We start from the raw sequence: 16,603 nt of genomic DNA, 5'->3' as shown, positions 1-16,603 counted from the left end.
ACCCATAACATATATACCTCCCCCAATCACTGTCTTACCCATAACAGATATACCTCCCCAATCACTGTCTTACCATAACAGATATACCCCCCCCCAATCACTGTCTTACCCATAACAGATATACCCCCCCCCCCAATCACTGTCTTACCCATAACAGATATACCCCCCCAATCACTGTCTTACCCATAAGATATACCCCCCCCCCCAATCACTGTCTTACCCATAACAGATATACCCCCCCAATCACTGTCTTACCCGTAACAGATATACCCCCCCAATCACTGTCTTACCCGTAACAGATATACCCCCCCCAATCACTGTCTTACCCATAACAGATATACCCCCCCCCAATCACTGTCTTACCCATAACAGATATACCCCCCCCAATCACTGTTTTACCCATAACAGATATACCTCCCCCAATCACTGTCTTACCCGTAACAGATATACCCCCCCATCACTGTCTTACCCATAACATATATACCTCCCCCAATCACTGTCTTACCCATAACAGATATACCTCCCCAATCACTGTCTTACCATAACAGATATACCCCCCCCCAATCACTGTCTTACCCATAACAGATATACCTCCCCAATCACTGTCTTACCCATAACAGATATACCTCCCCAATCACTGTCTTACCCATAACAGATATACCTCCCCAATCACTGTCTTACCCATAACAGATATACCTCCCCAATCACTGTCTTACCCATAACAGATATACCTCCCCAATCACTGTCTTACCCATAACAGATATACCTCCCCCCCAATCACTGTCTTACCCATAACAGATATACCTCCCCAATCACTGTCTTACCCATAACAGATATACCTCCCCCCCAATCACTGTCTTACCCATAACAGATATACCTCCCCCAATCACTGTCTTACCCATAACAGATATACCTCCCCCCCAATCACTGTCTTACCCATAACAGATATACCCCCCCCCCCAATCACTGTTTTACCCATAACAGATATACCCCCCAATCACTGTCTTACCCATAACAGATATACCCCCCCAATCACTGTCTTACCCATAACAGATATACCTCCCCAATCACTGTCTTACCCATAACAGATATACCCCCCCAATCACTGTCTTACCCATAACAGATATACCCCCCCAATCACTGTCTTACCCATAACAGATATACCTCCCCAATCACTGTCTTACCCATAACAGATATACCCCCCCCCCAATCACTGTCTTACCCATAACAGATATACCTCCCCCCCAATCACTGTCTTACCCATAACAGATATACCCCCCCAATCACTATCTTACCCATAACAGATATACCTCCCCCCAATCACTATCTTACCCATAACAGATATACCCCCCCCCCCCAATCACTGTCTTACCCATAACAGATATACCTCCCCAATCACTATCTTACCCATAACAGATATACCCCCCCCCCAATCACTGTCTTACCCATAACAGATATACCTCCCCAATCACTGTCTTACCCATAACAGATATACCCCCCTCCCAATCACTGTCTTACCCATAACAGATATACCCCCCCCCAATCACTGTCTTACCCATAAGATATACCCCCCCCAATCACTGTCTTACCCATAACAGATATACCTCCCCAATCACTGTCTTACCCATAACAGATATACCCCCCCCAATCACTGTCTTACCCATAAGATATACCCCCCCCCAATCACTGTCTTACCCATAACAGATATACCCCCCCAATCACTGTCTTACCCGTAACAGATATACCCCCCCAATCACTGTCTTACCCGTAACAGATATACCCCCCCAATCACTGTCTTACCCATAACAGATATACCCCCCCCCAATCACTGTCTTACCCATAACAGATATACCTCCCCCAATCACTGTCTTACCCGTAACAGATATACCCCCCCCCATCACTGTCTTACCCATAACAGATATACCTCCCCCAATCACTGTCTTACCCATAACAGATATACCTCCCCAATCACTGTCTTACCATAACAGATATACCCCCCCCAATCACTGTCTTACCCATAACAGATATACCTCCCCAATCACTGTCTTACCCATAACAGATATACCTCCCCAATCACTGTCTTACCCCTAACAGATATACCTCCCCAATCACTGTCTTACCCATAACAGATATACCTCCCCCCCAATCACTGTCTTACCCATAACAGATATACCTCCCCAATCACTGTCTTACCCATAACAGATATACCTCCCCCAATCACTGTCTTACCCATAACAGATATACCTCCCCCCCAATCACTGTCTTACCCATAACAGATATACCCCCCCCAATCACTGTCTTACCCATAACAGATATACCCCCCAATCACTGTCTTACCCATAACAGATATACCCCCCCAATCACTGTCTTACCCATAACAGATATACCTCCCCAATCACTGTCTTACCCATAACAGATATACCCCCCCAATCACTGTCTTACCCATAACAGATATACCCCCCCAATCACTGTCTTACCCATAACAGATATACCTCCCCCAATCACTGTCTTACCCATAACAGATATACCCCCCCCCCAATCACTGTCTTACCCATAACAGATATACCTCCCCCCCAATCACTGTCTTACCCATAACAGATATACCCCCCCAATCACTGTCTTACCCATAACAGATATACCTCCCCCCCAATCACTGTCTTACCCATAACAGATATACCTCCCCCCAATCACTGTCTTACCCATAACAGATATACCCCCCCAATCACTGTCTTACCCATAACAGATATACCTCCCCAATCACTGTCTTACCCATAACAGATATACCCCCCCCCAATCACTATCTTACCCATAACAGATATACCTCCCCCCAATCACTATCTTACCCATAACAGATATACCCCCCCCCCCCAATCACTGTCTTACCCATAACAGATATACCTCCCCAATCACTATCTTACCCATAACAGATATACCCCCCCCCAATCACTGTCTTACCCATAACAGATATACCTCCCCAATCACTGTCTTACCCATAACAGATATACCCCCCTCCCAATCACTGTCTTACCCATAACAGATATACCCCCCCCAATCACTATCTTACCCATAAGATATACCTCCCCAATCACTGTCTTACCCATAACAGATATACCTCCCCAATCACTGTCTTACCATAACAGATATACCCCCCCCAATCACTGTCTTACCCATAACAGATATACCTCCCCAATCACTGTCTTACCCATAACAGATATACCTCCCCAATCACTGTCTTACCCCTAACAGATATACCTCCCCAATCACTGTCTTACCCATAACAGATATACCTCCCCCCCAATCACTGTCTTACCCATAACAGATATACCTCCCCCAATCACTGTCTTACCCATAACAGATATACAGTGGGGAGAACAAGTATTTGATACACTGCCAATTTTGCAGGTTTTCCTACTTACAAAGCATGTAGAGGTCTGTAATTTTTATCATAGGTACACTTCAACTGTGAGAGACGGAATCTAAAACAAAAATCCAGAAAATCACATTGTATGATTTTTAAGTAATTCATTTGCATTTTATTGCATGACATAAGTATTTGATCACCTACCAACCAGTAAGAATTCCGGCTCTCACAGACCTGTTCGTTTTTCTTTAAGAAGCCCTCCTGTTCTCCACTCATTACCTGTATTAACTGCACCTGTTTGAACTCGTTATCTGTATAAAAGACACCTGTCCACACACTCAATCAAACAGACTCCAACCTCTCCACAATGGCCAAGACAAGAGAGCTGTGTAAGGACATCAGGGATAAAATTGTAGACCTGCACAAGGCTGGGATGGGCTACAGGACAATAGGCAAGCAGCTTGGTGAGAAGGCAGCAACTGTTGGCGCAATTATTAGAAAATGGAAGAAGTTCAGGATGACGGTCAATCACCCTCGGTCTGGGGCTCCATGCAAGATCTCACCTCGTGGGGCATCAATGATCATGAGGAAGTTGAGGGATCAGCCCAGAACTACACGGCAAGACCTGGTCAATGACCTGAAGAGAGCTGGGACCACCGTTTCAAAGAAAACCATTAGTAACACACTACGCCGTCATGGATTAAAATCCTGCAGCGCACGCAAGGTCCCCCTGCTCAAGCCAGCGCATGTCCAGGCCCGTCTGAAGTTTGCCAATGACCATCTGGATGATCCAGAGGAGGAATGGGAGAAGGTCATGTGGTCTGATGAGACAAAAATAGAGCTTTTTGGTCTAAACTCCACTCGCCGTGTTTGGAGGAAGAAGAAGGATGAGTACAACCCCAAGAACACCATCCCAACCGTGAAGCATGGAGGTGGAAACATCATTCTTTGGGGATGCTTTTCTGCAAAGGGGACAGGACGACTGCACCGTATTGAGGGGAGGATGGATGGGGCCATGTATCGCGAGATCTTGGCCAACAACCTCCTTCCCTCAGTAAGAGCATTGAAGATGGGTCGTGGCTGGGTCTTCCAGCATGACAACGACCCGAAACACACAGCCAGGGCAACTAAGGAGTGGCTCCGTAAGAAGCATCTCAAGGTCCTGGAGTGGCCTAGCCAGTCTCCAGACCTGAACCCAAAAGAAAATCTTTGGAGGGAGCTGAAAGTCCGTATTGTCCAGCGACAGCCCCGAAACCTGAAGGATCTGGAGAAGGTCTGTATGGAGGAGTGGGCCAAAATCCCTGCTGCAGTGTGTGCAAACCTGGTCAAGAACTACAGGAAACGTATGATCTCTGTAATTGCAAACAAAGGTTTCTGTACCAAATATTAAGTTCTGCTTTTCTGATGTATCAAATACTTATGTCATGCAATAAAATGCAAATGAATTACTTAAAAATCATACAATGTGATTTTCTGGATTTTTGTTTTAGATTCCGTCTCTCACAGTTGAAGTGTACCTATGATAAAAATTACAGACCTCTACATGCTTTGTAAGTAGGAAAACCTGCAAAATCGGCAGTGTATCAAATACTTGTTCTCCCCACTGTACCTCCCCCCCCAATCACTGTCTTACCCATAACAGATATACCCCCCCCAATCACTGTCTTACCCATAACAGATATACCCCCCAATCACTGTCTTACCCATAACAGATATACCCCCCCAATCACTGTCTTACCCATAACAGATATACCTCCCCAATCACTGTCTTACCCATAACAGATATACCCCCCCAATCACTGTCTTACCCATAACAGATATACCCCCCCAATCACTGTCTTACCCATAACAGATATACCCCCCCCCAATCACTGTCTTACCCATAACAGATATACCTCCCCAATCACTGTTTTACCCATAACAGATATACCTCCCCCAATCACTGTCTTACCCATAACAGATATACCCCCCCCCCAATCACTGTCTTACCCATAACAGATATACCTCCCCCCCAATCACTGTCTTACCCATAACAGATATACCCCCCCAATCACTGTCTTACCCATAACAGATATACCTCCCCCCCAATCACTGTCTTACCCATAACAGATATACCTCCCCCCCAATCACTGTCTTACCCATAACAGATATACCCCCTCAATCACTGTCTTACCCATAACAGATATACCTCCCCAATCACTGTCTTACCCATAACAGATATACCCCCCCCAATCACTATCTTACCCATAACAGATATACCTCCCCCCAATCACTATCTTACCCATAACAGATATACCCCCCCCCCCAATCACTGTCTTACCCATAACAGATATACCTCCCCAATCACTATCTTACCCATAACAGATATACCCCCCCCCATTCACTGTCTTACCCATAACAGATATACCTCCCCAATCACTGTCTTACCCATAACAGATATACCCCCCCCAATCACTATCTTACCCATAAGATATACCTCCCCCCCAATCACTGTCTTACCCATAACAGATATACCTCCCCAATCACTGTCTTACCCATAACAGATATACCCCCCCCAATCACTGTCTTACCCATAACAGATATACCCCCCCAATCACTGTCTTACCCATAAGATATACCCCCCCCCCCAATCACTGTCTTACCCATAACAGATATACCCCCCCAATCACTGTCTTACCCGTAACAGATATACCCCCCCAATCACTGTCTTACCCGTAACAGATATACCCCCACCAATCACTGTCTTACCCATAACAGATATATCCCCCCCCAATCACTGTCTTACCCATAACAGATATACCCCCCCCAATCACTGTTTTACCCATAACAGATATACCTCCCCCAATCACTGTCTTACCCGTAACAGATATACCCCCCCCAATCACTGTCTTACCCATAACAGATATACCTCCCCCAATCACTGTCTTACCCATAACAGATATACCTCCCCAATCACTGTCTTACCCATAACAGATATACCCCCCCCCCAAATCACTGTCTTACCCATAACAGATATACCTCCCCAATCACTGTCTTACCCATAACAGATATACCTCCCCCAATCACTGTCTTACCCATAACAGATATACCCCCCCCCCCAATCACTGTCTTACCCATAACAGATATACCCCCCAATCACTGTCTTACCCATAACAGATATACCCCCCCAATCACTGTCTTACCCGTAACAGATATACCCCCCCCCAATCACTGTCTTACCATAACAGATATACCTCCCCAATCACTGTCTTACCCATAACAGATATACCCCCCCCCCCAATCACTGTCTTACCCATAACAGATATACCTACCCAATCACTGTCTTACCCATAACAGATATAACCCCCCCCCCAATCACTGTCTTACCCATAACAGATATACCTCCCCCTATCACTGTCTTACCCATAACAGATATACCCCCCCCAATCACTGTCTTACCCATAACAGATATACCTCCCCCAATCACTGTCTTACCCATAACAGATATACCCCACCCACACACCCCCACCAATCACTATCTTACCATAACATATATACCCCCCCCCCAATCACTATCTTACCATAACATATATACCCCACACACACACACCCCCCAATCACTGTCTTACCATAACAGATATACCCCACCCACACACCCCCACCAATCACTATCTTACCATAACAGATATACCCCCCCCCCCAATCACTATCTTACCATAACAGATATACCTCCCCCAATCACTATCTTACCATAACAGATATACCCCCCCCCAATCACTGTCTTACCCATAACAGATATACCTCCCCCCCAATCACTGTCTTACCCATAACAGATATACCCCCCCCCCCCCAATCACTGTCTTACCCATAACAGATATACCTCCCCCAATCACTGTCTTACCCATAACAGATATACCCCCCCAATCACTGTCTTACCCATAACAGATATACCTCCCCCCAATCACTATCTTACCATAACATATATACCCCACCCACACACACCCCCCAATCACTGTCTTACCATAACAGATATACCCCACCCACACACCCCCACCAATCACTATCTTACCATAACAGATATACCCCCCCCCCCAATCACTATCTTACCATAACAGATATACCTCCCCCAATCACTATCTTACCATAACAGATATACCCCCCCCCCCAATCACTGTCTTACCCATAACAGATATACCTCCCCCCCAATCACTGTCTTACCCATAACAGATACACCCCCCCCCCCCCCAATCACTATCTTACCCATAACAGATATACCCCCCCCCCTAATCACTGTCTTACCCATAACAGATATACCTCCCCAATCACTGTCTTACCCATAACAGATATACCTCCCCCAATCACTGTCTTACCCATAACAGATATACCCCCCCAATCACTATCTTACCCATAACAGATATACCTCCCCCCAATCACTATCTTACCCATAACAGATATACCCCCCCCCCAATCACTGTCTTACCCATAACAGATATACCTCCCCAATCACTATCTTACCCATAACAGATATACCCCCCCCCAATCACTGTCTTACCCATAACAGATATACCTCCCCAATCACTGTCTTACCCATAACAGATATACCCCCCTCCCAATCACTGTCTTACCCATAACAGATATACCCCCCCCAATCACTATCTTACCCATAAGATATACCTCCCCCCCAATCACTGTCTTACCCATAACAGATATACCTCCCCAATCACTGTCTTACCCATAACAGATATACCCCCCCCAATCACTGTCTTACCCATAACAGATATACCCCCCCAATCACTGTCTTACCCATAAGATATACCCCCCCCCCAATCACTGTCTTACCCATAACAGATATACCCCCCCAATCACTGTCTTACCCGTAACAGATATACCCCCCCAATCACTGTCTTACCCGTAACAGATATACCCCCACCAATCACTGTCTTACCCATAACAGATATATCCCCCCCCAATCAATTTCTTACCCATAACAGATATACCCCCCCCAATCACTGTTTTACCCATAACAGATATACCTCCCCCAATCACTGTCTTACCCGTAACAGATATACCCCCCCCAATCACTGTCTTACCCATAACAGATATACCTCCCCCAATCACTGTCTTACCCATAACAGATATACCTCCCCAATCACTGTCTTACCCATAACAGATATACCCCCCCCCCAAATCACTGTCTTACCCATAACAGATATACCTCCCCAATCACTGTCTTACCCATAACAGATATACCCCCCCCCCCAATCACTGTCTTACCCATAACAGATATACCCCCCAATCACTGTCTTACCCATAACAGATATACCCCCCCAATCACTGTCTTACCCGTAACAGATATACCCCCCCCCCCAATCACTGTCTTACCCATAACAGATATACCTCCCCAATCACTGTCTTACCCATAACAGATATAACCCCCCCCCCAATCACTGTCTTACCCATAACAGATATACCTCCCCCAATCACTGTCTTACCCATAACAGATATACCCCCCCCCAATCACTGTCTTACCCATAACAGATATACCTCCCCCAATCACTGTCTTACCCATAACAGATATACCCCACCCACACACCCCCACCAATCACTATCTTACCATAACATATATACCCCCCCCCCCAATCACTATCTTACCATAACATATATACCCCACCCACACACACCCCCCAATCACTGTCTTACCATAACAGATATACCCCACCCACACACCCCCACCAATCACTATCTTACCATAACAGATATACCCCCCCCCCAATCACTATCTTACCATAACAGATATACCTCCCCCAATCACTATCTTACCATACCAGATATACCCCCCCCCAATCACTGTCTTACCCATAACAGATATACCTCCCCCCCAATCACTGTCTTACCCATAACAGATATACCCCCCCCCCCCAATCACTGTCTTACCCATAACAGATATACCTCCCCCAATCACTGTCTTACCCATAACAGATATACCCCCCCAATCACTGTCTTACCCATAACAGATATACCTCCCCCCCAATCACTATCTTACCATAACATATATACCCCACCCACACACACCCCCCAATCACTGTCTTACCATAACAGATATACCCCACCCACACACCCCCACCAATCACTATCTTACCATAACAGATATACCCCCCCCCCCCCAAACACTATCTTACCATAACAGATATACCTCCCCCAATCACTATCTTACCATAACAGATATACCCCCCCCCCAATCACTGTCTTACCCATAACAGATATACCTCCCCCCAATCACTGTCTTACCCATAACAGATATACCCCCCCCCCCAATCACTATCTTACCCATAACAGATATACCCCCCCCCCCAATCACTATCTTACCCATAACAGATATACCCCCCCCCCCCTAATCACTGTCTTACTCATAACAGATATACCCCCCAATCACTGTCTTACCCATAACAGATATACCCCCCCAATCACTGTCTTACCCATAACAGATATACCTCCCCAATCACTGTCTTACCCATAACAGATATACCCCCCCCCAATCACTATCTTACCCATAACAGATATACCCCCCCCAATCACTGTCTTACCCATAACAGATATACCTCCCCAATCACTGTCTTACCCATAACAGATATACCCCCCCCAATCACTGTCTTACCCATAACAGATATACCCCCCCAATCACTGTCTTACCCATAACAGATATACCTCCCCCCCAATCACTGTCTTACCCATAACAGATATACCCCCCCCCCCAATCACTGTCTTACCCATAACAGATATACCTCCCCCCCAATCACTGTCTTACCCATAACAGATACACCCCCCCCCCTAATCACTGTCTGCTGGGGGTGTGGTATATTATTAGTCACATTATTATATATTATTGCTCACATTACTAGTCTTCTTGTAGTAGTCTATGTTGTGCACATCTCTGGCCAGACCGAAGTCTGCGATCTTCATCACGTTCTCCTCGGTTACCAGGACGTTCCTGGCTGCCAGATCTCTATGGATACACTGAGGAAGAGGAATCCATAAGTCCGATATACTGGACTGTATTATACCAGATTGTAGCAAATAGACCATATATGGTCCTAACTTGGGCTGCCCATTCCGGTAGCTTTCCAAACATTCCAAGGTTTTCCAGATATCCCAGTTGGAAGATTCCCGGAATCAGAAGGGAATAAGCAGGGCCAATCTCCAACCAGGATTTCTAGAAACACTGAGCATTTTTGGAAAGTAAAGATTTTTGTAATCCTACTATGCCCAGTATGCCACCCACCTTCTGTGAGGCCAGGTACTCCATGCCGCGGGCCACCTGGTAGGCACAGGACACCAGGTCTTTAAAGGTGAGCTGCTCGTCAGGGATCTTGCAGGTGTCGAAGGAGTAGTCCGTCCCCGGGGGCCGACGGGCTCTCAGGTACTCCCTCAGGTTCCCTTTAGACGCGTACTCCACCAGCACGTACAGGGGACCTGGGGAATATATAATATATATATACTGTATTTATACTTTATACCTAAACCCTGTACTCCACCAGCACGTACAGGGGACCTGGGGAATATATAATATATATATACTGTATGTATACTTTATACCTAAACCCTGTACTCCACCAGCACGTACAGGGGACCTGGGGAATATATAATATATATATACTGTATGTATACTTTATACCTAAACCCTGTACTCCACCAGCACGTACAGGGGACATGGAGAATATATAATATAGATACAATATATATACTGTATTTATACTTTATACCTAAACCCTGTACTCCACCAGCACGTACAGGGGACCTGGAGAATATATAATATAGATACAATATACAGTGGGGCAAAAAAGTATTTAGTCAGCCACCAATTGTGCAAGTTCTCCCACTTAAAAAGATGAGAGAGGCCTGTAATTTTCATCATAGGTACACTTCAACTATGACAGACAAAATGAGAAAAAAAATGCAAATTATGGTGGAAAATAAGTATTTGGTCACCTACAAACAAGCAAGGTTTCTGGCTCTCACAGACCTGTAACTTCTTCTTTAAGAGGCTCCTCTGTCCTCCACTCGTTACCTGTATTAATGGCACCTGTTTGAACTTGTTATCAGTATAAAAGACACCTGTCCACAACCTCAAACAGTCACACTCCAAACTCCACTATGGCCAAGACCAAAGAGCTGTCAAAGGACACCAGAAACAAAATTGTAGATCTGCACCAGGCTGGGAAGACTGAATCTGCAATAGGTAAGCAGCTTGGTTTGAGGAAATCAACTGTGGGAGCAATTATTAGGAAATGGAAGACATACAAGACCACTGATAATCTCCCTTGATCTGGGGCTCCACGCAAGATCTCACCCCGTGGGGTCAGAATGATCACAAGAATGGTGAGCAAAAATCCCAGAACCACAAGGGGGGACCTAGTGAATGACCTGCAGAGAGCTGGGACCAAAGTAACAAAGCCTACCATCAGCAAGGGCATTGAAGATGAAACGTGGCTGGGTCTTTCAGCATGACAATGATCCCAAACACACCGCCCGGGCAACGAAGGAGTGGCTTCGTAAGAAGCATTTCAAGGTCCTGGAGTGGCCTAGCCAGTCTCCAGATCTCAACCCCATAGACATTTTTTGGAGGGAGTTGAAAGTCCGTGTTGCCCAGCAACAGCCCCAAAACATCACTGCTCTAGTGGAGATCTGCATGGAGGAATGGGCCAAAATAACAGCAACAGTGTGTGAAAACCTTGTGAAGACTTACGAAAACGTTTGACCTCTGTCATTGCCAACAAAGGGTATATAACAAAGTATTGAGATAAACTTTTGTTATTGACCAAATATTTGTTATTTTCCACCATAATTTGCAAATAAATTCATAAAAAATCCTACAATGTGATTTTCTGGATTTTTTTTCTCATTTTGTCTGTCATAGTTGAAGTGTACCTATGATGAAAATTACAGGCCTCTCTCATCTTTTTAAGTGGTAGAACTTGCACAATTGGTGGCTGACTAAATACTTTTTTGCCCCACTGTATATACTGTATTTATACTTTATACCTAAACCCTGTACTCCACCAGCACGTACAGGGGACCTGGGGAATATATAATATAGATACAATATATATACTGTATTTATACTTTATACCTAAACCTTGTACTCCACCAGCACGTACAGGGGACCTGGGGAATATATAATATAGATACAATATATATACTGTATTTATACTTTATACCTAAACCCTGTACTCCACCAGCACGTACAGGGGACCTGGAGAATATATAATATAGATACAATATACAGTGGGGAGAAGAAGTATTTGACACACTGCCAATTGTGCAGGTTTTCCTACTTACAAAGCATGTAGAGGTCTGTAATTTTTATCATAGGTACACTTCAACTGTGAGAGACGGAATCTAAAACAAAAATCCAGAAAATCACATTGTATGATTTATAAGTAATTCCTTAGTTGTCCTTAGTTGCCCTGGCTGTGTGTTTCGGGTCGTTGTCATGCTGGAAGACCCAGCCACGACCCATCTTCAATGCTCTTACTGAGGGAAGGAAGTTGTTGGCCAAGATCTCACGATACATGGCCCCATCCATCCTCCCCTCAATACGGTGCAGTCGTCCTGTCCCCTTTGCAGAAAAGCATCCCCAAAGAATGAAAAAAAGCTCTATTTTTGTCTCATCAGACCACATGACCTTCTCCCATTCCTCCTCTGGATCATCCAGATGGTCATTGGCAAACTTCAGACGGGCCTGGACATGCGCTGGCTTGAGCAGGGGGACCTTGCGTGCGCTGCAGGATTTTAATCCATGACGGCGTTGTGTGTTACTAATGGTTTTCTTTGAGACTGTGGTCCCAGCTCTCTTCAGGTCATTGACCAGGTCCTGCCGTGTAGTTCTGGGCTGATCCCTCACCTTCCTCATGATTATTGATGCCCCACGAGGTGAGATCTTGCATGGAGCCCCAGACCGAGGGTGATTGACCGTCATCTTGAACTTCTTCCATTTTCAAATAATTGCGCCAACAGTTGTTGCCTTCTCACCAAGCTGCTTGCCTATTGTCCTGTAGCCCATCCCAGCCTTGTGCAGGTCTACAATTTTAGCCCTGATGTCCTTACACAGCTCTCTGGTCTTGGCCATTGTGGAGAGGTTGGAATCTGTTTGATTGAGTGTGTGGACAGGTGTCTTTTATACAGGTAACGAGTTCAAACAGGTGCAGTTAATACAGGTAATGAGTGGAGAACAGGAGGGCTTCTTAAAGAAAAACGAACAGGTCTGTGAGAGCCGGAATTCTTACTGGTTGGTAGGTGATCAAATACTTATGTCATGCAATAAAATGCTAATTAATTACTTAAAAATCATACAATGTGATTTTCTGGATTTTTGTTTTAGATTCCGTCTCTCACAGTTGAAGTGTACCTATGATAAAAATGACAGGCCTCTACATGCTTTATAAGTAGGAAAACCTGCAAAATTGGCAGTGTATCAAATACTTGTTCTCCCCACTGTATATATACTGTATTTATACTTTATACCTAAACCCTGTTCACTACTTTGGTCGTTTTTATGTGTATCTGTACTTTACTATTTATATTTTTGACAACTTTTACTTTTACTCCACTACATTCCTAAAGAAAATAATGTACTTTTTACTCCATACTGACACCCAAAATCACTCGTTACAGATTGAATGCTTAGCAGGACAGGAAATAGTCCAATTCACACACTGATCAAGAGAACATCCCTGGTCATCCCTACTGCCTCTGATCTGGAGGACTCACTAAACAGAGAACATCCCTGGTCATCCCTGCTGCCTCTGATCTGGAGGACTCACTAAACAGAGAACATCCCTGGTCATCCCTGCTGCCTCTGATCTGGAGGACTCACTAAACAGAGAACATCCCTGGTCATCCCCTGCCTCTGATCTGGAGGACTCACTAAACAGAGAACATCCCTGGTCATCCCTACTGCCTCTGATCTGGAGGACTCACTAAACAGAGAACATCCCTGGTCATCCCTACTGCCTCTGATCTGGAGGACTCACTAAACAGAGAACATCCCTGGTCATCCCTACTGCCTCTGATCTGGAGGACTCACTAAACAGAGAACATCCCTGGTCATCCCCTGCCTCTGATCTGGAGGACTCACTAAACAGAGAACATCCCTGGTCATCCCTACTGCCTCTGATCTGGAGGACTCACTAAACAGAGAACATCCCTGGTCATCCCTACTGCCTCTGATCTGGAGGACTCACTAAACAGAGAACATCCCTGGTCATCCCTACTGCCTCTGATCTGGAGGACTCACTAAACAGAGAACATCCCTGGTCATCCCTGCTGCCTCTGATCTGGAGGACTCACTAAACAGAGAACATCCCTGGTCATCCCTACTGCCTCCGATCTGGAGGACTCACTAAACAGAGAACATCCCTGGTCATCCCTACTGCCTCTGATCTGGTGGACTCACTAAACAGAGAACATCCCTGGTCATCCCTACTGCCTCTGATCTGGAGGACTCACTAAACAGAGAACATCCCTGGTCATCCCTACTGCCTCTGATCTGGAGGACTCACTAAACAGAGAACATCCCTGGTCATCCCTACTGCCTCTGATCTGGAGGACTCACTAAACAGAGAACATCCCTGGTCATCCCTACTGCCTCTGATCTGGAGGACTCACTAAACAGAGAACATCCCTGGTCATCCCTACTGCCTCTGATCTGGAGGACTCACTAAACAGAGAACATCCCTGGTCATCCCTACTGCCTCTGATCTGGAGGACTCACTAAACAGAGAACATCCCTGGTCATCCCTACTGCCTCTGATCTGGAGGACTCACTAAACAGAGAACATCCCTGGTCATCCCTACTGCCTCTGATCTGGAGGACTCACTAAACAGAGAACCTCCCTGGTCATCCCTACTGCCTCTGATCTGGAGGACTCACTAAACAGAGAACATCCCTGGTCATCCCTACAGCCTCTGATCTGGAGGACTCACTAAACACTAACCCTGTTAACTCTCAGGTTATAATGTAACTTACCATCCTGTGTACAAGCTCCCAGCAGGTTGAGGATGTTTTTGTGTTTTCCAATCATCTTCATCATCTCCATCTCTGAGACCAGGTCTGACAGGTCCTTATCTGTGGCGTCGTCTGATGGAGAAAGAGAGGGGACAGACACACAGCGGGAAAGAGAGGGGACAGACAGACGGAGGGAAAGAGAGGGGGACAGACAGACAGAGGGAGAGAGGGGACAGACAGATGGATGGAGAGAGAGGGGACAGACAGACGGATGGAGAGACAGACAGATGGATGGAGAGAGAGAGAGGGGGACAGACAGACGGAGGGAAAGAGAGGTGGACAGACAGACAGAGGGAGAGAGGGGACAGACAGATGGATGTAGAGAGAGAGAGGGGGACAGACAGACAGTGGGAGAGAGAGGGGACAGACAGACGGATGGAGAGAGAGGGGACAGACAGACAGATGGAGAGACAGACAGATGGATGGAGAGAGAGAGAGGGGGACAGACAGACGGATGGAGAGAGAGGGGTACAGACAGACGGATGGAGAGAGAGGGGACAGACAGACGGATGGAGAGAGAGGGGTACAGACAGACGGATGGAGAGAGAGGGGATAGACAGACGGATGGAGAGAGAGAGAGGGGGACAGACAGACAGAGGGAAAGAGAGGGGGACAGACAGACAGAGGGAGAGAGGGGACAGACAGATGGATGGAGAGAGAGAGAGGGGGACAGACAGACAGTGGGAGAGAGAGGGGACAGACAGACGGATGGAGAGATAGGGGACAGACAGACAGATGGAGAGACAGACAGATGGATGGAGAGAGAGAGAGGGGACAGACAGACGGATGGAGAGAGAGAGGGGACAGACAGACGGATGGAGAGAGAGAGAGGGGGACAGACAGACAGTGGGAGAGAGAGGGGACAGACAGACGGATGGAGAGAGAGAGAGGGGGACAGACAGACAGTGGGAGAGAGAGGGGACAGACAGACGGATGGAGAGAGAGGGGACAGACAGACGGATGGAGAGAGAGAGAGGGGGACAGACAGACGGATGGAGAGAGAGAGTGAGGGGACAGACAGACAGACAGACAGACAGATGGAGAGAGAGGGGGACAGACAGACAGCGGGAGAGAGAGGGGGACAGACAGACAGATGAAGAGAGAGAGAGGGGGACAGACAGACGGATGGAGAGAGAGGGGACAGACAGACAGATTGAGAGAGAGAGAGGGGGACAGACAGACGGATGTGAGAGAGAAGA

The 16,603-nt window shown here is 46.3% G+C and overlaps 1 protein-coding gene across 7 annotated transcripts in view; it reads right to left on the bottom strand.

Moving 5' to 3' along the window:
• Positions 1-16,603, bottom strand: part of fgfr3 (fibroblast growth factor receptor 3) — a 269,105-nt gene that overhangs the window by 31,338 nt on the left and 221,164 nt on the right. For all 7 annotated transcript variants that reach the window (XM_071382150.1, XM_071382149.1, XM_071382152.1 and 4 more), the window contains 3 exons: positions 15,366-15,476; positions 10,620-10,810; positions 10,232-10,354 (listed from right to left, as the gene is read on the bottom strand). In XM_071382150.1, the coding sequence (XP_071238251.1) occupies positions 10,232-10,354; positions 10,620-10,810; positions 15,366-15,476 (425 nt within the window). The remainder of the gene's footprint in view (positions 1-10,231; positions 10,355-10,619; positions 10,811-15,365; positions 15,477-16,603) is intronic.

This window comes from Salvelinus alpinus, chromosome 34 (genome assembly GCF_045679555.1).
Source record: "Salvelinus alpinus chromosome 34, SLU_Salpinus.1, whole genome shotgun sequence".
Taxonomy (NCBI): Eukaryota; Metazoa; Chordata; class Actinopteri; order Salmoniformes; family Salmonidae; genus Salvelinus; species Salvelinus alpinus.
Note: the sequence above shows the minus strand (reverse complement) of the source record. Positions and strands in the feature narration are given on the sequence as shown.